The sequence below is a fragment of the Megalobrama amblycephala genome, linkage group LG13 (genome assembly GCF_018812025.1).
Source record: "Megalobrama amblycephala isolate DHTTF-2021 linkage group LG13, ASM1881202v1, whole genome shotgun sequence".
Taxonomy (NCBI): Eukaryota; Metazoa; Chordata; class Actinopteri; order Cypriniformes; family Xenocyprididae; genus Megalobrama; species Megalobrama amblycephala.
Genome location: NC_063056.1, coordinates 3905661 through 3930080, shown reverse-complemented (window position 1 = coordinate 3930080; position 24420 = coordinate 3905661). Strand labels below are relative to the sequence as shown.

Here is a 24420-nt window from a genome sequence, read left to right as displayed (position 1 = left end):
AAGACTTGAACCACTGGAGTGCGGTACTCGAGATACCCTTCAACATGAGGGTTGACAGGAGGATCTGGTGGTTAACTGTGTCAAAAGCAGCAGACAGATTCAGCAAGAAGATGAGCACTGAGCTCTGTAAGATGAGTACTGATATCTCTAAATGAATGACCACTAGTAAAAATTATATTTTGAGATATCTCTAACTGGTGTTTGACTAGTCATAATTCAAATTTAAGATATCTTTAATTCACCATCTCTAACGATATACAAAATACATTTGTAGATATCAGAAAAATGTTTTCCAATGGAAGAATATGACTTGTCAAAATTGCATATCTTCAATGCATATAATGACTAGTCTATCAGATATCTTAATTCCAATTATGACAAGAATAGATATCTGGAATTGGAATTTTGTCTAGTTAAAAATAAATTATGACTATCACAGACGAGGGCATTAAATGCTAAAATGGCTTGCCCTTAAATCACGCCTACCGATGATGAAGCAACTTAAAGAGATAGTTCACTCAAACATGTAAATCCTGTCATCATTTACTCACCCTCAAGTTGTTCCAAACCTGTATGAATTTCTTTCTTCTGCTGAACACAAAAGAAGATATTTTAAAGAAGGTCAGCAACCGAACAGTTGATGTTCCTCATTGACTTCCATAGTATGGAAGAGAAAAAAATACTAGTGGGGCCCATCGAAAAATCTTCTTTTGTGTTCAGATTTTTTGCCGTATTGTCTTTTCTTTGAGTGAGAGTACTGCAAATAAACATATAATTGAATAAACCATAAACTAATAATGCATAACAATAGAACATGTTATACTCACGTCCTACTGTTGTTATTAGCCTACATTTTTAGCGAGTTTCTTCAGAACAACAAGCTCTAGTGAGAGTCATGTGATGACCTTGTGTGTGAGATCTATGATCCTGTGAAAGTCATGAGACAGGAACCTGACTTGCCAGAGCTTATTTCTTCCAAATCCCACCAGTCACTCAATATTAAAGCACAACTTAAACAGTATATTAAGTAAGGCCTAGTATTTATGTCGTTGTATTAGTGCTCAGGACCAATGGGAACTTACATTCACAACAGAAACAAACAAACTAGATTTTCATGGCATTAATTAGAAAAGAGGAGACATTAAGAGTGTCTCATGTGAGTTCAGCATCATTCTAGCAGTGTTGATGTCCTCTCTGAAACAAAACAAAATCCGTCCTCTAGAGGGCGCGTGGCGGCTCAAAACGCAGAATTCTTCATTCAACAACATTGACGTTTTTATGTCTTGTTAGAGGCATTTGTGAACGAAACCTGTAACCTTTTAGATTTATTTATTTTCCAAATATTGGTAACTGACATCGGAAATCTGTCCCAGAAAACAACAATTATGTAATGCCATGGCCTGTCCAGAAATCACAAACGACTGTGACTGGACCTCCTTGACAAGCGCTGACAAAAGTAACAAGGACCACGTGACAGCGTCGCCCTTTTTTTCGGCTTCAGCAAGTTTTATAGGCATTAATTTATACCTTAATAACGCTACTGAGAACTTTAATATACATTAAACAAAGTTATTTGAAGAAATCTGAGAATTATTATTTAGACCCATCGAAACGGGCCGTTAAGCCCCGCCCACTCAATGCGCGTCCATGTTTTTGTCCATTCTATTCTATTTCTATGAGAGCAGAGAGGCGCGTTACCGCATCTGAGCATCACAGGTATCACAGTCATTCTCTCTTTTATGAAACTGTTCGCTATGTTGACATTACTGCAAGTATTGTTGCTGCATCATTTAAGATGATAATATAACATTAAATATCGTAAATATGTTATGATGGCGAAAGGCCTGTTCAGCCCGAACTGATATGAAATGTCTTATTGCGTACGCAGTATTTTCTCAGCCTTAATGATTTACGTTTATTTATTTATTTTTTTTAAAATCTATTAATATCAGAATGCATGTAACCTATAATTTAATTATCCGTTAATAATGACACTTATATCATCAAGTGTAAATTGTTGTTTTCAGTCATCATGTCTTACGGAATGATGGACAGCTGTCACTCACAGCCGAGAGATTTCAGCAATCTCACTCAGACATGCAGCTCAAACATCCAGAAAATCACACAAAACAGTGAGTAAATGTGTCACTTAAAGAGAAAAGATTGTGTTTGTTATAAAAGTTTGGTTGCATTCCTCATACACACAATTATAACTGCATATTTATGTAATCTTTCCCCATAATTCATTGTTATAATGTCTCATCTCATGTTTTCTGTGCATAGCTGGCCAGATCAAGAGCATGCTGTTCCAGCTCAGTACCAGACCGGACACACCAGAACTTCAGGACCGACTGTGAGTCCAGCTTTCTCATCCATTCTTGCTTCACAGACTATAGGGTCATTCTGTGTCGACTCGACCAGAGGTCCCGGCTCAAAGTTTTGATTTTGTTCATATTTTTTCTGTAGAAAGACAAACATAAATAGTGATGAAAGCCAGAATGTTAAATGTCACAGCTGTATATTTACTGAGTAATCCACTGTTTTGTAGAAGGGGTCAAAATGACCATTTTCACCTGAGATTTAGAGCCAATTTAGAGGGGTGTAAAAATGACTTTAGAAAGATGGCAGCATCATTATTTTATTTTTACACAGAGATTGGTAGATCTATTAGTAAAATCTGTTGAGTTTAGCAGTCCTTGTTTCATTATATGCCAACAGTGACAATTCAAAAATGGGGAAAAAGCATTTCTTGTGTTTTTTGCATCAAGTTTGCATGCCTGTAACTCAAGAAGTATTAAAGATATCTCAATATCCTTCTAGATTCTGTTTCTTAACAAACTTTCCTTTTGGTATCTTCATTTTAAAGGCCCTCGATGATTCAGTCCCAGAGATATGGAGATCTTAATGCGGCTCCAAGAGTAAATTGGTCAATTGTACACATTTTGAGTGTTCAAAAACCAAATGTGGGTCACTTTGCATACAGCTGATACTCTTTTATTTTAAAGAGGAATATCTAAAGAACAAATAATTTTGAAACTAGAAATGTGTCTCGTGTTTTTCTGTCAACTCAGTTGCATTGAACATACCTGTCTGAGTGCCATAAATATTCCTTTTCCAAAGTTTGCATGCTTGCAACTCTAAAAGTATTCAAGATATCTTAACATCCTTCCAGATTCTCATTCTTATTAAACTTTTATTTTGAAATCTTCATTTTCAAGGCCCTATGTAGTTCAGTCCCATAGATATGGGGATCTCAAAGCAGCTCCATGTTCAAATTGTTGAATTTTACCCATTAGACTTTGAAATCAATACGATACCTGAAAGGGAGCCGGTGCAAAGACTTCAAGACAGCGGTAATATGATCACCAGGCCTGACCCCAGACAGTACTCTAGCAGCCGAATTTTGTAAATATTGAAGTTTGTTGAGTAATGATTTAGATACTCCAACTAGAAGAATAGTCCAGATGTGAAAAGACAAAAGAGTTTATCAACTTCTCAACCACAGAAAAAGGACAACATAGGATGTAAACGTGCTATATTTCTGAGGTGAAAAAAGGACGTCTTAACCGTATTCTGAACAAAAGGCTCAAATGACAGTGTGGCATCAAAGATGACACCAAGATTTTTTAATTTGCTTTGAAACTCAAGTCGACACCATCAACAGACAAAGTAAGAGAACCACCAGCATTTCGCAGTTGATGAGGAGAGCCTAGGAGCATAACGTCAGTTTTAGAGCCATTTAAAGACAGAAAGTTATTAGACATCCAAATCTTGATCTCAGTGATACAGTTGGAAAGATGCACAATGTCCACACGCTGACCTGGCCTTGAATGGATATAAATCTGCGTATCATTGGCATAAAAGTGAAAGTTAAGGTCTAGAGATCTAAGTAAGTTGACCAAGTGGATAAATATACATACTAAACAGTAATGGACCCAATACTGACCCCTGTGGGACACCAGTATGTACAGTGGTGCTCAGAATTATTGGCACCCTTGGTAAATATGATCAAAGATGGCTGTAAAAATAAATCTGCATTGTTTATCCTTTTGATCTTTAATTCATAAACTTAGCAAAAATCTAACCTTTCATTGAAGAAAAAGAATTGAAAGTGGGGGGAAAGTCACATTATGAAATAAATGTTTATATCCAAAACATGTTGGCCACAATTATTGGCACCCTTTTATTCAATAGTTTTTGCAACCTCCTTTTGCCAAGAAAACAGTTCTGATTCGTCTTCTATAATGCCTGATGAGTTTGGAGAACACCTGAGGAGAGATCAGAGACCATTCCTTCATGCAGAATCTCTCCAGATCCTTCAGATTCCAGCTCCATGTTGGTGCTTCTTCTCTTCAGTTCACTCCACTCATTTTCTTTAGGGTTCAGGTCAGGGGATTGGGATGGCCATGGCAGAAGCTTCATTTTGTGCTCAGTGACCCATTTTTGTGTTGGTTTTGATGTTTGTTTTGGATCATTGTCCTGATGGAGGATCCAGCCATGGCTCATTATAGGATTTCTAGCAGAAGTGGTCGGGTTTAGATTTTTTATCTGTTGGTATTTGATAGAATCCATGAAGCCATGTATCTGAACAAGATGTCCAGGACCTCCAGCAGAAAAATAGGCCAACAACATTAAAGATCCAACAGTATATTTAACCGTGGACATGGGGTACTTTTTATCCATGTGTGCACCAAACCCATCTGGTGGGTTTGCTGCCAAAAAGCTCTTTTTTTAGTTTCATCTGACCATATAAGCCGGTCCTGTTTAAAGGTCCAGTCGTGTCTGACAACTGAATATGCTGGAGATTGTTTCTGGATGAGAGCAGAGGATTTTTCTTGAAAACCTCCCGAACATCTTGTGGGGATGTAGGTGCTGTTTGATCATTTTTTTAGGCTTTCTGAGACTCAAGACTCAACTAATCTCTGCAATTCTCCAGCTGTGATCCTTGGAGAGTCTTTGTCCACTCAAACTTTCCTCCTCACTTCACATTAGGACGATTTAGACACACGTCCTCTTCCAGGCAGATTTGTAACATCTTTAGTTAATTGGAACTTCTCAATTATTTCCCTGATGGTGGAAATGGGGATTTTCAATGCTTTAGTTATTTTCTTACAGCTACTTTCTATATTGTGAAGCTCAGCAATCTTTTGCTGCACATCAGAACTATATTCTTTGGTTTTACTCATTGTGATGAATGATTAAGGGAATTTGGCCTTTGTGTTTCCTCATGTTTATTTTCCTGTGGAACAGGAAGTCATGGCTGGACAATTTCATGCTCCTAGTCACTAAAAAATGTAAATATGAATGGGAATATACTTCAGAGATATTTTACTCATAAAAAAATTCTAGGGGTGCCAAATTCTAGGGGTCCCCCCCCCCATTTGAATTCTTTTCCTTCAATGAAAGGTTAGATTTTTACTCATTTTATGAATTAAAGATCAAAAGGATAAACAATGCAGATTTATTTTTACAGTCATCTTTGATCATATTTACCAAGGGTGCCAATAATTCTGAGCACCACTGCACAGAACCAACTTTGGACATATAGCCACCCATAAAACAAATTGACTGCGGTCAGTCTGGACCTAAACCAGCCAAGAACTGTCTCTGACAAACCAAATACAGTTTCCAGACGATTAAGTAATAATGCATGATCAATAGTATCGAAGGCAGAACTAAGATCCAAGAGAATGAGAACCTGAGCCTGAGCCGGAAGCTACTAGCAAGTCATTAGTGACTTTAACCAATGCGGTCTCTGTGCTGTGCAGTTTCCGAAACCCAGATTGATGGGGCTCAAATAAATTATTTTCAATTAAGTGATTGTTCAGTTGGGCCGCAACGACACCCTCTAAGATTTTAGCCAGGAATGGAAGATTAGAAATTGGGCGATAATATATATATAGTAATAATAATATTATTTATAGACATTCCCAGCCACAGTATTTCAGCTCATTTTGGTCTGAAATGAAGAGAGTGTTGTAAATAGTAACATTTATTGGTGGTTTAACCTCTGTATGTTGCACACAGCCAGCAAATGCAGCACTACACAAACCAGTTAGCAAAAGAGACCAACAGACATCTGAAAGAGCTGGGCTCTCTGTCACAGCCGCAGTCCCCTTCAGAACAGGTGAGTCGACCCCGCCGCTGACCTCCTGACCTCCTGTCCTCCTGTCTGCCCGACGCGCTCATGCTAATGCTGCTCTTCTCACAGCGGCAGCAGAGGATCCAGAAAGACCGTCTGATGAATGACTTCTCGGCCGCCCTCAACAACTTCCAAGTGGTTCAGCGCCGAGCCGCGGAGAGGGAGCGCGAATCAGTGGCCAGGGCGCGAGCTGGATCCAGACTCCAGGAAAATAAGACACGTTTGCTTATTATCTACTGCTTATTTTTTTTTGCTTGTCATTACCTTAGTAAAAAAGCCTTTTTTCCTTGCAGGTTGATGAGCTCAATCAAGATGAACAGCTTGTGACATTTGAAAAGTAGGTTCAGTATATTCATTGAGGCGTGAGAGTCTCTGTTTTTGTGTTAAAATCTGTGTGAGAAGAGTTTGTTGAAGGGGCAGTTCACTCCAAAGTATGGAATCTTGTTTCTGCCACTGAATAAAAAATAAAAAAGGTAATTGTGACTTTTTATCTCACAATTCTGACTTTTTTCTCAAAAGTATGTGATATAAACTTGCAATTGTGAGTTATAAAGAAAGAATTATGTGATATAAATCAGAATTGTGATATAAATTGGTAATTAAGAGTTATAAAGTCAGAATTGTGTGATATAAACTTTCATTGTGAGTTATAAAGTCAGAATTGTGATATTATTTGGCAATTATGAGTTATAAAGTCGGAATTGTGTGATATAAACTTTCATTGTGAGTTATAAAGTCAGAATTGATATAAATTGGCGAGTTTTAAAGTCATAATTCCATGATATAAATTGGCAATTGCGAGTAATAAAGTCATAATTCTGTGATATAAAGTCAGAATTGTGATATAAATTGGCAATTGCAAGTTATAAAGTCAGAATTGTGTGATATAAACTTTCATTGTGAGTTATAAAGTCAAAATTCCATGATATAAATTGGCAATTATGAGTTATAAAGTCAGAATTCCATGATATTATTTGGCAATTATGAGTTATAAAGTCAGAATTCCATGATATAAATTGGCAATTATGAGTTATAAAGTCAGAATTCCATGATATTATTTGGCAATTATGAGTTATAAAGTCGGAATTCCATGATATTATTTGGCAATTATGAGTTATAAAGTCGGAATTCCAAGATATTATTTGGCAATTATGAGTTATAAAGTCAGAATTCCATGATATTATTTGGCAATTATGAGTTATAAAGTCAGAATTCCATGATATTATTTGGCAATTATGAGTTATAAAGTCAGAATTCCATGATATTATTTGGCAATTATGAGTTATAAAGTCAGAATTCCATGATATAAATTGGCAATTATGAGTTATAAAGTCAGAATTCCATGATATTATTTGGAAATTATGAGTTATAAAGTCGGAATTCCATGATATTATTTGGCAATTATGATTAAAAGTCGGAATTGTGTGATATAAACTTTCATTGTGAGTTATAAAGTCAGAATTTATATAAATTGGCGAGTTATAAAGTCATAATTCCATGATATAAATTGGCAATTGTGAGTAATAAAGTCAGAATTCTGTGATATAAAGTCAGAAATATGATATAAATTGGCAATTAAGAGTTATAAAGTCAGAATTCTGTGATATAAATTGGCAATTGCGAGTTATAAAGTCATAATTCTGTGATATAAAGTCAGAAATATGATATAAATTGGCAATTAAGAGTTATAAAGTCATAATTCTGTGATATAAAGTCAGAAATATGATATAAATTGGCAATTAAGAGTTATAAAGTCATAATTCCATGATATAAATTGGCAATTGCGAGTAATAAAGTCAGAATTCTGTGATATAAAGTCAGAATTATGATATAAATTGGCAATTAAGAGTTATAAAGTCATAATTCTGTGATATAAAGTCAGAAATATGATATAAATTGGCAATTAAGAGTTATAAAGTCAGAATTCTGTGATATAAAGTCAGAATTATGATATAATTGGCAATTACAAGTTATAAAGTCAGAATTCTGTGATATAAAGTCAGAAATATGATATAAATTGGCAATTGCAAGTTATAAAGTCAGAATTGTGTGATATAAACTTTCATTGTGAGTTATAAAGTCAAAATTCCATGATATAAATTGGCAATTATGAGTTATAAAGTCAGAATTCCATGATATTATTTGGCAATTATGAGTTATAAAGTCAGAATTCCATGATATTATTTGGCAATTATGAGTTATAAAGTCAGAATTCCATGATATTATTTGGCAATTATGAGTTATAAAGTCAGAATTCCATGATATTATTTGGCAATTATGAGTTATAAAGTCGGAATTCCATGATATTATTTGGCAATTATGAGTTATAAAGTCGTGATTCCAAGATATTATTTGGCAATTATGAGTTATAAAGTCAGAATTCCATGATATTATTTGGCAATTATGAGTTATAAAGTCAGAATTCCATGATATTATTTGGCAATTATGAGTTATAAAGTCAGAATTCCATGATATTATTTGGCAATTATGAGTTATAAAGTCATAATTCCATGATATAAATTGGCAATTATGAGTTATAAAGTCGGAATTGTGTGATATAAACTTTCATTGTGAGTTATAAAGTCAGAATTGATATAAATTGGCGAGTTATAAAGTCATAATTCCATGATATAAATTGGCAATTGTGAGTAATAAAGTCAGAATTCTGTGATATAGTCAGAAATATGATATAAATTGGCAATTAAGAGTTATAAAGTCAGAATTCTGTGATATAAATTGGCAATTGCGAGTTATAAAGTCATAATTCTGTGATATAAAGTCAGAAATATGATATAAATTGGCAATTAAGAGTTATAAAGTCATAATTCTGTGATATAAAGTCAGAAATATGATATAAATTGGCAATTAAGAGTTATAAAGTCATAATTCCATGATATAAATTGGCAATTGCGAGTAATAAAGTCAGAATTCTGTGATATAAAGTCAGAAATATGATATAAATTGGCAATTAAGAGTTATAAAGTCATAATTCTGTGATATAAAGTCAGAAATATGATATAAATTGGCAATTGCGAGTAATAAAGTCAGAATTCTGTGATATAAAGTCAGAATTATGATATAAATTGGCAATTAAGAGTTATAAAGTCATAATTCTGTGATATAAAGTCAGAAATATGATATAAATTGGCAATTAAGAGTTATAAAGTCATAATTCTGTGATATAAAGTCAGAAATATGATATAAATTGGCAATTGCGAGTAATAAAGTCAGAATTCTGTGATATAAAGTCAGAATTCCATGATATTATTTGGCAATTATGAGTTATAAAGTCGGAATTCCAAGATATTATTTGGCAATTATGAGTTATAAAGTCAGAATTCCATGATATTATTTGGCAATTAAGAGTTATAAAGTCAGAATTCTGTGATATAAATTGGCAATTGCGAGTTATAAAGTCATAATTCTGTGATATAAAGTCAGAAATATGATATAAATTGGCAATTAAGAGTTATAAAGTCATAATTCTGTGATATAAAGTCAGAAATATGATATAAATTGGCAATTAAGAGTTATAAAGTCATAATTCCATGATATAAATTGGCAATTGCGAGTAATAAAGTCAGAATTCTGTGATATAAAGTCAGAATTATGATATAAATTGGCAATTAAGAGTTATAAAGTCATAATTCCATGATATAAATTGGCAATTGCGAGTAATAAAGTCAGAATTCTGTGATATAAAGTCAGAATTATGATATAAATTGGCAATTAAGAGTTATAAAGTCATAATTCCATGATATAAATTGGCAATTGCGAGTAATAAAGTCAGAATTCTGTGATATAAAGTCAGAATTATGATATAAATTGGCAATTAAGAGTTATTAAGTCATAATTCTGTGATATAAAGTCAGAAATATGATATAAATTGGCAATTAAGAGTTATAAAGTCATAATTCTGTGATATAAAGTCAGAAATATGATATAAATTGGCAATTGCGAGTAATAAAGTCAGAATTCTGTGATATAAAGTCAGAATTATGATATAAATTGGCAATTAAGAGTTATAAAGTCATAATTCTGTGATATAAAGTCAGAAATATGATATAAATTGGCAATTAAGAGTTATAAAGTCATAATTCTGTGATATAAAGTCAGAAATATGATATAAATTGGCAATTAAGAGTTATAAAGTCATAATTCTGTGATATAAAGTCAGAAATATGATATAAATTGGCAATTAAGAGTTATAAAGTCAGAATTCTGTGATATAAAGTCAGAATTATGATATAATTGGCAATAACAAGTTATAAAGTCAGAATTCTGTGATATAAAGTCAGAAATATGGTATAAATTGGCAATTAAGAGTTATAAAGTCAGAATTCTGTGATATAAAGTCAGAATTGTGATATAATTGGCAATTGCAAGTTATAAAGTCAGAATTGTGTGATATAAACTTTCATTGTGAGTTATAAAGTCAAAATTCCATGATATAAATTGGCAATTATGAGTTATAAAGTCAGAATTCCATGATATTATTTGGCAATTATGAGTTATAAAGTCAGAATTCCATGATATTATTTGGCAATTATGAGTTATAAAGTCGGAATTCCATGATATTATTTGGCAATTATGAGTTATAAAGTCGGAATTCCAAGATATTATTTGGCAATTATGAGTTATAAAGTCAGAATTCCATGATATTATTTGGCAATTATGAGTTATAAAGTCAGAATTCCATGATATAAAGTGGCAATTATGAGTTATAAAGTCGGAATTCCATGATGTTATTTGGCAATTATGAGTTATAAAGTCGGAATTCCATGATATTATTTGGCAATTATGAGTTATAAAGTCGGAATTCCATGATATTATTTGGCAATTATGAGTTATAAAGTCGGAATTGTGTGATATAAACTTTCATTGTGAGTTATAAAGTCAGAATTGATATAAATTGGCGAGTTATAAAGTCATAATTCCATGATATAAATTGGCAATTGTGAGTAATAAAGTCAGAATTCTGTGATATAAAGTCAGAAATATGATATAAATTGGCAATTGTGAGTAATAAAGTCAGAATTCTGTGATATAAAGTCAGAAATATGATATAAAATGGCAATTAAGAGTTATAAAGTCATAATTCTGTGATATAAAGTCAGAAATATGATATAAATTGGCAATTGCGAGTAATAAAGTCAGAATTCTGTGATATAAAGTCAGAATTATGATATAAATTGGCAATTAAGAGTCATAAAGTCAGAATTCCATGATATAAATTGGCAATTGCGAGTAATAAAGTCAGAATTATGTGATATAAAGTCAGAAATATGATATAAATTGGCAATTAAGAGTTATAAAGTCATAATTCTGTGATATAAAGTCAGAAATATGATATAAATTGGCAATTGCGAGTAATAAAGTCAGAATTCTGTGATATAAAGTCAGAAATATGATATAAATTGGCAATTAAGAGTTATAAAGTCAGAATTCTGTGATATAAAGTCAGAATTATGATATAATTGGCAATAACAAGTTATAAAGTCAGAATTCTGTGATATAAAGTCAGAAATATGGTATAAATTGGCAATTAAGAGTTATAAAGTCAGAATTCTGTGATATAAAGTCAGAAATATGATATAATTGGCAATTGCAAGTTATAAAGTCAGAATTGTGTGATATAAACTTTCATTGTGAGTTATAAAGTCAAAATTCCATGATATAAATTGGCAATTATGAGTTATAAAGTCAGAATTCCATGATATTATTTGGCAATTATGAGTTATAAAGTCAGAATTCCATGATATTATTTGGCAATTATGAGTTATAAAGTCGGAATTCCATGATATTATTTGGCAATTATGAGTTATAAAGTCGGAATTCCAAGATATTATTTGGCAATTATGAGTTATAAAGTCAGAATTCCATGATATTATTTGGCAATTATGAGTTATAAAGTCAGAATTCCATGATATAAAGTGGCAATTATGAGTTATAAAGTCGGAATTCCATGATGTTATTTGGCAATTATGAGTTATAAAGTCGGAATTCCATGATATTATTTGGCAATTATGAGTTATAAAGTCGGAATTCCATGATATTATTTGGCAATTATGAGTTATAAAGTCGGAATTGTGTGATATAAACTTTCATTGTGAGTTATAAAGTCAGAATTGATATAAATTGGCGAGTTATAAAGTCATAATTCCATGATATAAATTGGCAATTGTGAGTAATAAAGTCAGAATTCTGTGATATAAAGTCAGAAATATGATATAAATTGGCAATTGTGAGTAATAAAGTCAGAATTCTGTGATATAAAGTCAGAAATATGATATAAAATGGCAATTAAGAGTTATAAAGTCATAATTCTGTGATATAAAGTCAGAAATATGATATAAATTGGCAATTGCGAGTAATAAAGTCAGAATTCTGTGATATAAAGTCAGAATTATGATATAAATTGGCAATTAAGAGTCATAAAGTCAGAATTCCATGATATAAATTGGCAATTGCGAGTAATAAAGTCAGAATTATGTGATATAAAGTCAGAAATATGATATAAATTGGCAATTAAGAGTTATAAAGTCATAATTCTGTGATATAAAGTCAGAAATATGATATAAATTGGCAATTGCGAGTAATAAAGTCAGAATTCTGTGATATAAAGTCAGAAATATGCTATAAATTGGCAATTAAGAGTTATAAAGTCATAATTCTGTGATATAAAGTCAGAATTATGATATAAATTGGCAATTAAGAGTTATAAAGTCATAATTCTGTGATATAAAGTCAGAAATATGATATAAATTGGCAATTAAGAGTTATAAAGTCATAATTCCATGATATAAATTGGCAATTAAGAGTTATAAAGTCATAATTCTGTGATATAAAGTCAGAAATATGATATAAATTGGCAATTAAGAGTTATAAAGTCAGAATTCTGTGATATAAAGTCAGAATTATGATATAAATTGGCAATTAAGAGTTATAAAGTCAGAATTCTGTGATATAAAGTCAGAATTATGATATAAATTGGCAATTAAGAGTTATAAAGTCATAATTCTGTGATATAAAGTCAGAAATATGATATAAATTGGCAATTGCGAGTAATAAAGTCAGAATTCTGTGATATAAAGTCAGAAATATGCTATAAATTGGCAATTAAGAGTTATAAAGTCATAATTCTGTGATATAAAGTCAGAATTATGATATAAATTGGCAATTAAGAGTTATAAAGTCATAATTCTGTGATATAAAGTCAGAAATATGATATAAATTGGCAATTAAGAGTTATAAAGTCATAATTCCATGATATAAATTGGCAATTAAGAGTTATAAAGTCATAATTCTGTGATATAAAGTCAGAAATATGATATAAATTGGCAATTAAGAGTTATAAAGTCAGAATTCTGTGATATAAAGTCAGAAATATGCTATAAATTGGCAATTAAGAGTTATAAAGTCATAATTCTGTGATATAAAGTCAGAATTATGATATAAATTGGCAATTAAGAGTTATAAAGTCATAATTCTGTGATATAAAGTCAGAAATATGATATAAATTGGCAATTAAGAGTTATAAAGTCATAATTCCATGATATAAATTGGCAATTAAGAGTTATAAAGTCATAATTCTGTGATATAAAGTCAGAAATATGATATAAATTGGCAATTAAGAGTTATAAAGTCAGAATTCTGTGATATAAAGTCAGAATTATGATATAAATTGGCAATTAAGAGTAATAAAGTCAGAATTATGTGATATAAAGTCAGAAATATGATATAAATTGGCAATTAAGAGTTATAAAGTCATAATTCTGTGATATAAAGTCAGAAATATGATATAAATTGGCAATTGCGAGTAATAAAGTCAGAATTCTGTGATATAAAGTCAGAATTGATATAAATTGGCAATTAAGAGTGATAAAGTCATAATTCCATGATATAAATTGGCAATTGCGAGTAATAAAGTCAGAATTCTGTGATATAAAGTCAGAAATATGATATAAATTGGCAATTAAGAGTTATAAAGTCAGAATTCTGTGATATAAAGTCAGAATTATGATATAAATTGGCAATTAAGAGTTATAAAGTCAGAATTCTGTGATATAAAGTCAGAATTATGATATAATTGGCAATTACAAGTTATAAAGTCAGAATTCTATGATATAAAGTCAGAAATATGATATAAATTGGCAATTAAGAGTTATAAAGTCAGAATTCTGTGATATAAAGTCAGAATTATGATATAATTGGCAGTTGCAAGTTATAAAGTCAGAATTGCGAGAAATTAATTTAGAATTTCTGGATATAAACTTTCATTGTGAGTTATAAAGTCAGAATCGATATAAATTGGTGAGTTATAAAGTCAGAATTCCTTGATATAAATTGGCAATTGCGAGTTATAAAGTCAGAATTGCGAGAAATTAAGTCAGAATTTCTGGATATAAACTTGAAATTGTGAGTTATAAAGTCAGAATTGCGGGATATAAACAATATTCCACAATTGTGAGATAAAAAGTCGCATTTATCTTTTAAATTGTTTTATTCCGTGGTGGAAACAAGCTTTCATTAAAAAACTGAACATTTTGTCACCCTCATGTCATTCATCTTTGGCACACAAATTAAGAGTTTAATATTCTTCTCATCATTTTTGTCCACCAAAACTTTCACGCCTTTTAAAGTTCAGAAAGAGATTGTAAAAGTAATGCTTATGAATCAAGCGGTTTAATCCGAGTCTTCTGAAGAGACACGATCACTTTATCTGATGGACAGATTGAATGGAGGCTTTTATTCACATATAAACATTGATCAGTGCGACGCATCCGATGTGATAAACAGAAGCTCTTGTAATACATGTTGTTTGCTAAAAGCCCTGTGACAAAACCTGAACGTGTTTAAAAAATAATTATGTGAACGGGCCTCTACTAAGGTGTTGGGCAATATTTGATTGGTGCCAAAATTACTTCTTTGTGATTTTGGCAGCAACTATTAAACAGCACATGTAGGCTTATGCAGGAAACAATGAGGTTTGTTTTCACTCTTTAGATTGATGTGAAGGTGAGTAAATGATGATTAATTTTCATTTCTGGGTGAACTAACAGTTTAATGTCTAAAATTTAAACCTTTGCCCAGCTGTGTTCATAATTCTGTTGACCCCAACTAAACTCAAGGATCAAATACTGCCTTCATGTACCCTGATCTTCATAATAATGCACATCACAAACATACAATACATACTGCAAGATGATTTACTGTGCATCAATGATACATGAATCAGATCTGAACATTGTGTCTGGTGAGAGATCTGACAGCAGAAATGATCATAGCTGTTTTTATGTGAAAAGAAATGAAGGGTGGCGAATGCAGGCAGAAGAGGAGCCTGTGACTGAAGAGGACCTGGAGCTTATTAAAGAGAGAGAGACCAATATCCGTCAGCTGGAGGTGAGCACTTCCTGTATGACATCAGCGTATCAAAATGATCATTTCTTCAAGACCCATCAGCACTCAAGCTAACCTGACAGAAAATCAAATAGCCAGAGATTTTTGCCTCTAATGGTATAAAAATCAGCCAATTACTATCGAGTATAGAGTGCATTAGTGGCCGCCCACTTTTTCAGTGCCGTTGCTTCTGGAAGTATTTTTTTCCATTAATTTCTCCCGTAGGAATTTAAGAGCTAGCTAAGAGGTGAATCACAACATTACAAACTTTGATTTGAAGCAAAAAATTATTAGAAAATCAGACAAAAATAAAAAGGTACAAGACTGAAAAAAGAACTACAATCCCATTAAGCATTGCGAATGACATGGAGAAATATAAAACTATTCATATGTTGATTACATAAAAAATAATATATTTTAAGTAAAATAAGCATATATATTCAAATATGTAAGTATTTTGAGAGTCTAGGAAGATGCTTCATGAGAGTGGGCGGAGCTAAAGAGATCGTTTGGTGCGTTTTGCTTGTTTCGACTTTCTGATTGGTGGCATTTTCTGCACAGTATCATGGGTAATGTAGTTTTCACCACAAATTCTGCTGTTAAACATGATTATTTAAAAAAAAAATAGTTGAAATAATGCAGGTTGATGCCTTCAACAGAAGCAAATACAATCGATTAACTCTTTCCCCGCCAGCGTTTTTGAAAAAAGTTGCCAGTCAGCGCCAGCATTTTTTATAATTTTCACAAAAGTTTCATGGCCCCCAGAATATATATATATATATATATATATATATATATATATATATATATATATTAAAAAAAAAGGAGAAAATCACATATTTTTGTCAAAGACTATGTCTGGATCGGATTCACAAAGATGATCAAAACATAGATTGAGTAGATCGAGTCTATCAACACCCCCAAAGCTTCACAGTACTGGGTCGACAATTTGATTTATATGCTGTGTAATGTTTGATTATCACGTTATAAGCAATGCTTTTATTGCTTGTTTCTGCTTCTTCGCCTGTGTTTTGATCCAGAGATTCAGTACTCTATCAGAAGATGTGTAATAGCGCCCCCTACCGTATAACAGTGAAAACAAAATGGCAGGGAAAGAGTTAACAACCTCGTAGCTCACAGTAAGGATGTCTTTAAAGGTTTATAAGTTATCATTAAAAATTAATTTCCATCAAGCTTTTTATTTCTGGAACAACTGTTGCTCTCGATTGCACATTCAGCAGAGCAGAGGAGGATGGTATATAAACCACCAACTTAGCAACTTTTCAGACCCCTTTAGTGACTTTTTTTTAAAGCGACTAGTGTCAAATCTAGCAACTTTTTGAACTGCTGGTTAAAGGATTTAACAAGGATTTAATCCTTTAACATGTAGCGAGTCACTATATCATACTTGTTCTGTTGTCTGACAGAAAATATGTAATTGAGAACAGCTTTTTTGTACATTTGGCTATATATTATATTAAAGGGTTAATTCACCCAAAAATAAAAATGTATTACTCACCCTCATGTCGTTCCACACCCGTAAGACCTTCGTTCATCTTCAGAACACAAATTAAGATATTTTTGATGAAATCCGAGAGGTTTTTTATCTCCCATAGAAAGCAACAAAATAATCCCATTCAAGGTCCTAAATGGTACTAAAGACATCGTTAAAACAGTCATGTGACTGCAGTGGTTCAACCTTAATGTATGAAGAGAGGAGAATACTTTTTTGTGCGCAAAAACAAAAATAACGACTTTATTCAATAATATCTTCTCTTCCCTGTCAGTCTCATATGCTGCTTACGTCCAGCGCTTCCAGGTTCTACGTCAGAACGCCGACTCATTATTGGCCGGCACCTGCATCATCATCGCACACATGCGTCGTGCTGATCACGTGATCAGCGTCGGCCAATACTGAGCAGGCATTCGGACGTAAACAATGAAGCACTGAACTGCATCAACAGCGTAGGAGAATGACTGGGTAGAGAAGAAATTGTTGAATTTCTAATGTTTGTTGTTTTGGCGCACAAAAAGTATTCTCGTCGCTTCATAACATTAAAGGTGCCCTCGAATGAAAAATTGAATTTATCTTGGCATAGTTGAATAACAAGAGTTCAGTACATGGAAATGACATACAGTGAGTCTCAAACTCCATTGTTTCCTCCTTCTTATATAAATCTCATTTGTTTAAAAGACCTCCGAAGAACAGGCGAATCTCAACATAACACCGACTGTTACGTAACAGTCGGGATCATTAATATGTACGCCCCCAATATTTGCATATGCCAGCCCATCTTCCCAACATTATGAAAGGCATTAGACAAGGGCAGGCAGTAACGTCTGGATCTGCACAGCTGAATCATCAGACTAGGTAAGCAAGCAAGAACAATAACGAAAAATGGCAGATGGAGCAATAATAACTGACATGATCCATGATATCATGATATTTTTAGTGATATTTGTAAATTGTCTTTCTAAATGTTTCGTTAGCATGTTGCTAATGTACTGTTAAATGTGGTTAAAGTTACCATCGTTTCTTACTGTATTCGTGGAGACAAGAGCCGTCGCTATTTTCATTTTTAAACACTTGCAGTCTGTATAATTCATAAACACAACTTCATTCTCTATAAATCTCTCCAACAGTGTGTAATGTTAGCCGTTAGCCATGGAGCACTATCAAACTCATTCAGAATCAAATGTAAACAATATAACAGTATACAATACTCACATAATCCGACGCATGCATGACGAACACTTTGTAAAGATCCATTTGAGGGTTATATTAGCTGTGTAAACTTTGTTAAGGCACTGTTTAAGGCAAGCGCGAGAGCACGAGATTTAAAGGGGCCGCAGCATAAATCGGCTCATATTTAATGATGCCCCAAAATAGGCAGTTAAAAAAATTAATTAAAAAAAATCTATGGGGTATTTTGAGCTGAAACTTCACAGACACATTCAGGGGACACCTTAGAAAAAAACGTTCGATGGCACCTAAAGGTTGAACCAGGTAGTCACGTGACTGTTTTAAAAATGTCTTTTCTCTGGACCTTGAATATGGTAATTTCATTCCTCTCGGATTTCATATCTTAATTTGTGTTCTGAAGATGAACGAAGGTCTTACGGGTGTGGAACGACACGAGGGTGAGTAATTAATGACAGAAATTTCATTTTGTGTGAACTAACCGTATGTGAGCACAGATTAGAAGAGAAAAACAGTCAGTTGCTGCATTGCGCCATCTAGAGGCATTTACCGACTTTTTGAGCAGCCAATCAGCATTAATTATGGAGGGAAGAGATACTGAATATTCAATCGCCATTAAATGTACCAAGCTGCAGCTACAAATGAAAATGAATGAAGTTGGACATAACCTTTTAATGCACACTTTTAAATACTGTGTTCAGTCTTTAATACATTGTCATCACTTAATGGTACTTATATGTTAATTGATGGGTTATAGTTCAATATCACAACTGCCTTCTGGTCTTGATTCAGTCAGACATCATGGATGTGAATCAGATCTTCAAGGATCTCGCAGTCATGATCCATGACCAAGGTGACATGATAGGTGGGTTAGTCTAGTTCTCTCTCTTCATGTTTCTGCACGGGTTCAGTCGTTCACACATGTTAAAGCCTGCTTTCCTCATGTCATCACACACAGATAGCATTGAAGCCAACGTGGAGAGCGCAGAGGTGCATGTGGAGCGAGGGGCCGAGCAGATCCAGCAGGCGGCCTATTATCAGGTATGACTGTGATGGACACAGTCTTTCACTCTTTACACATTTGTAACAGATGCTGTGCTAACGTCTCAGGCTGTTCATGATTCTGTTTTTTCCCTTTAAAGAGAAAATCCCGCAAGAGGATGTGTATTCTGGCTCTTGTCATGTCGCTAGTGGCAACCATTTTTGCTATAATCATTTGGCAAGCAGTCAGATAAGATGAGAGCTGAACCTGACTGATCCTGCTCCAGTGTTGAGTGTGTGTGTGTGTGTGTGTCAGAGGTGGCCTTTACCATTGTGTTTAGCATTGTTAACTCTTTAATAGTTACTCTTAATAGTCTATTTAAAATGCATTCTGTCCATGCATTACAATCAACATTCAATCTTCGTCACTCTCTCCGCCCCTCAGCGTTAATGACCATGAGAGCAAAGAAATAAAAATGAAAGAACAGGGATTAGATAAGTGATTTAATACAATATGGATAAGAATATGCTACATCAAGAGGAATTTATTTACACTTAGGTAAATCTGATTTTGACATTTAGAACTTGTCTTTCTGATAATGAAGTGCTGCAAAATCTCTAAAAAATGTATCTTTATACAGCGATCTCATAACATCGTGTTCAATTGTAATCTGGGCAAGTGCGGACAGTATTTCTTGCCGCGTGTTGGACTGCATGAGATATAAATATAGAAAATTAAACTGCCAGTAGATGGCAGCAAATTATTTTCTTACAGGTTTTTACAATCACTAGGACTCATTTCTCAATACTTAGGTCACTTTTTCAAATCTCTTCACACAGTTCTCCTACCAACTTTCAGCTTCACAGCAGTTAATTTCACATTCAAACTGCACTAAAACTAGCAAACCACTTTATACATGTTTTAAATCAACTCATTCTTCCAGAACACTAGCAAAGGATGTCAACCAACAAACACACTTTGGCTGCGTCCGAAATCTCATACTCTCTCGAGTAATTACTTCACGACTGCTAAAAAAGTACATTCTATATAGTATGAATGTGTGTAGTATGAATGTAATCTGGATGTCCTACATCCTCCACACTGTCATTATCATGTGACCTACCAGCGTCAGTTCACAAACCCTCTTCCATGGCCTCATGGGATAGGAAATGTCCATCGTGTGCACACTTAAGAATCTCGCCGGAAGTAATAGGCCACTTTTTGCCTGCTGTGAATTTGGACATACTTCATTTGTCACATGCTGTTTTTTATATTCCCTATTATATTGTAGGGAAGTATGTGATTTTGGATGCAGCATTTGTCACTCATAAAACATTGGGTCTCATTCGCTAACAGTGCGTACGCTCAAATTTGTGCGTGTAATATGCGTGTGAACGTTTTTACGAACAAATCATGATTCATCAATAACTTTCGTTCTAAATTTTATCCTAAATTTGCGAAAAAATGTAGGACTGTTCATACACAGATCACATACCCATGAAATTTTATGCATACATATTTCATCTTAAATATATTTCATCATTACACACACACATTCTGTATATATAAAGTAAGAAAAGGTGCATTATAGCTCGAGCTGCGAGTTTCCTCTGCATCAAGATACAGGTGTGCGTATGTCCAGCTGGCTAATCTGAGTCTGTATTACAGGTGTTTCATGTGTTTGAACTTGTTTTGAGGATGGCATTGCTCGAGGATCTCGCTGCATGTGCTCTCAGGCAAGAGCGCGTCTGTAGAGCGGCTGAAGGAAAGCCCTTATATGGACATGATTTGGGCGTGTTTTATGCAAATGACTAACCTCGGGCATGCGGTCGCTCATTTAGAACGCTGTCCAAATCCATTAACGTTCAAACGAGGTTAAGAGCTAATCCTCACACACGTGTTGTGAAGTAGGTGTACATTTTTCATGAGAAGTTCTGTGCGCATAAATACAAATAACACCCGCAATTATTAATGAATGTGACAGAGTGACCTGAAAAATACTAACAGGCAGCATTATACAATGTTTGCTTTGTAAAATGTCTTTAGAAAACAAGAACGACACACTCTCCTGATGATAATTCACTGCAGTATATGTAACATAGCCAATGTTTGCATTGCAGTACAAAATTATTCCTAAGTTTCCTCTTTTGTATAGATAGTAATGTAATTGAAAGACTAACAGTTGTTTTGATAGTATTTAATTTTTTAATTTTTTTTTTACACTAAAAATGGTACTTGAGGCGACTCGTCTTGAGAACGAGTCTGCAAAACTACACGCACACTTTGCATTTCTGTTTATAGTGTAAATATACCTAATTTGATCACTTAGAAATCAAAACTCAATGATTTGAGAGACAAATACATTTTTCACCCTTGCATTTCTGTTTATTTTGTAAACCTTTATTTCTATAGTGCTTTATACAATACAGACTGTTTCAAAGCGACTTCACAATAGCAACAAGTAAATTCTGCTCTAACAAGCCAACAGTGTCATTATTCAGCTCAAGTGAGTTCAGTGTTGATTCAGTTCTGTTCAATAACTGTAACATTAATCAACTGTGCAACAATTGTGAATATATATATATATATATACAGTGTATTTGTGCTTCATTTACTGTATGCAATGTAGCAAATTGCTGTCTTATTTATTTTTGTATGATGTTTTTATTATTAGGTTTTGAACAGTTTTGAAAAGAGTATGTAAACTCTTGTATAGCACATAAAGTGTTGGTGGTAGGTGTTTCTAATTGAGAAATGCATTCATGTAAATTGAAACATGTCATCATTGAATGCATTTTGCGCCAAAGCTGATAAATGATCCACAGTTTAACCCGCATAGACTGATGCTGTGATCACTGTGTGAAGAGTTTTGAGAAAGTGACCCATTGAGAAATGTGTCCTGTGATTGTAAAAACTAACGAGTGAGTCATTCAATCATTCAGTCACAAAGTCACCTTACATTAACTTCTTGTTTATGATATAAATATGAAAAGCAAGTACTCATGCAGGGACATTTTTGCCACACATATCTTGATTTTTGGGGGGAATGTTTATTAATTTTGGTGGCATTTTTGCCTCAAGCCCCCGTTAATTTCCTTGATTGCGGGGGCGGGGCTCTTTTTAGAGCACAAGCAGATGGAGGTGTGTGTGTGTGTTTATTGTGTGTGTATTTTATGCATGTGCAGGCATGTATTTAGGAAAAAATAACTTCAATTTCTGCACGAATTGCTCAAAATAAAAATTGTCTCAAACATTTGTAATCATATACACCCTTCTTATAAGACATCAATCAAGCATCTCATCACCTCAGATCTCAGATCAAACTTAATTGGCACTTTAAACAGTATATATTTATTATTAATATGCATCAGATCTCAATGCTATGAGCCATTCATGCAGAAATACAGACCATTTCAAAGTGTTTCACTAATCCTGCACTTATGTGTCAGACACTGATAGTAAGAGAATAGTTTCCATATAATATGTTTGTCTATGAATTATCTGGAGCATATACGGTACAGCATTGAAAACGAGACCTACGTTTGCATGAATGTAATTCCTTTTACAAATGGTATTTTGTTGCAAGTCTTGGTTCATTTTTCTCAGCTGAAATTATGCAAAATAATAATACTTTGTTTATTCTCAAGAAATATTTATTTCTCAAAATGAATTAAAAGAAACTGTTCTAATGTTGTGTATGATTTGATGCACAGTGCTTTGATCTCACAAGTAAATGTATTTCTTGGTAGTACATAATAAAGATGAAATAAGTTTCTTCATTTCTTATCTACTTATTTTTATTTCAGTTTATCAGAAAAAAATTGATGTTGATCCTGCTTAAAACTTTACACTATAAATATATATATACACATAAAGACATTTATGTTACAAAAGATTCTATTTCAGATAAATTCTTAACATTTTCCTCATAAATATTGAGCATTTTCAACATTGATAATAATCAGAAATCATAATCAATATATCAAATCATATTAGAATGATTTCTGAAGGATCATGTGACACTGAAGACTGGAGTAATGATGTAATGAAGCACAGGAATAAATTACACTACTATATATTCACATAGAAAAGAGTTATTTTACATTGTAATAATATTTCACAGTTTTTACGGTATTTTTGATCAAATAAATGCAGCCTTGGTGAACAGAAGAGACTTCTTTAAAAAAAAAAAAAACTCATTTTTGAAAAGTAGTGCAGGTTATATCTTTTAAATATACATTTTACTTGTAATGGTTTTACCATTTTGCATTTCCAAGGCCTCCATCAGCTTTACAAATCACAAAAATTATTATTATTTACATCAGAAAAATTAATGTCAAACACAAAAATTCTAGAGATGTATTTTCTTAGTGTATTGGTCCTATATTCTTAGGAATATACTGATTTAAGTAGGACAGCCAAGTACCATATTAATGTTCACCATTTCTGTTTCGTCCACAAGGTGGCGCACAATAAACATCCATGATCCGCTCCTCATTGGTCATCAAAGGTCACTGATGCTTGTTGTGAGAGGACAGAATACTCAATGTCTTTTACTCAGGACAGACTCTGTTTCAGCATCACAAATTATAATTATAATTCGTCAAGTTAATGCTGAGTATAAAGTGCCTGTTGAAGTTATTTTCAAGTGGTCCTTGGTTGGTCTTGTGCGTCATTTATGATGCATAATCAGCAGGCAGAACACCCCCACTGTCCTCCACTGATTAACACGACTGACCCTCCTGACGGTTCAACACACACGTCTTATATTCAGCTAGGCATTCTGGGAAAGTCTTGATTATGATTGCAGCGGCTGAAGGATTCACTACATGGAGAAGTGTTTATAGAGGGAGTGTGTAGGAGGCAGAGACTTTGCTTTGTTTCTTAGTGCCTTAGTTTGATACGTCGCAATTGTTTTCATTCGACCATTGATTATTTTGCCAAGATCCTTGTTGGTCAGAACATGTACAAATTATGTATTACTAGTGCTAGTCTGGCTTTGTTGTTTGTTTGTGAGGTAGATAAAGATAGGTGACACTATTCAGCTGCTGTTTCTCTGCTGTGTCACATTTTGTAGAGTTAATTAAAAAAATAACATTAGTGTACAAAGACGGACGTAAGAGAGAGAAAAGGTAAAATCACCTCTCCCTCTTGGCTGCTGTTTTGTATGTGCAGTGAAAGGAGGGACGTTGTTTG

General features: G+C 33.3%; 1 protein-coding gene across 2 annotated transcripts; it reads left to right on the top strand.

The window, feature by feature from the left end:
* The first annotated feature begins 1617 nt into the window (after nt 1-1617).
* Nucleotides 1618-23003, top strand: stx12l (syntaxin 12, like). 2 transcript variants are annotated; one of them, XM_048153663.1, is made up of 10 exons: nt 1618-1716; nt 2028-2132; nt 2284-2353; nt 6028-6127; nt 6212-6349; nt 6436-6479; nt 15448-15544; nt 19035-19107; nt 19201-19283; nt 19385-23003. In XM_048153663.1, exons 2-10 carry the CDS (start codon nt 2033-2035, stop codon nt 19475-19477), a joined length of 798 nt encoding a protein of 265 aa, XP_048009620.1. In that variant the 5' UTR covers nt 1618-1716; nt 2028-2032; the 3' UTR covers nt 19478-23003. The 2 variants fall into 2 exon arrangements, with proteins under 2 accessions (XP_048009620.1, XP_048009621.1); XM_048153664.1 differs by lacking the exon at nt 1618-1716 and adding an exon at nt 1760-1880.
* The last annotated feature ends 1417 nt before the right edge of the window (nt 23004-24420 follow it).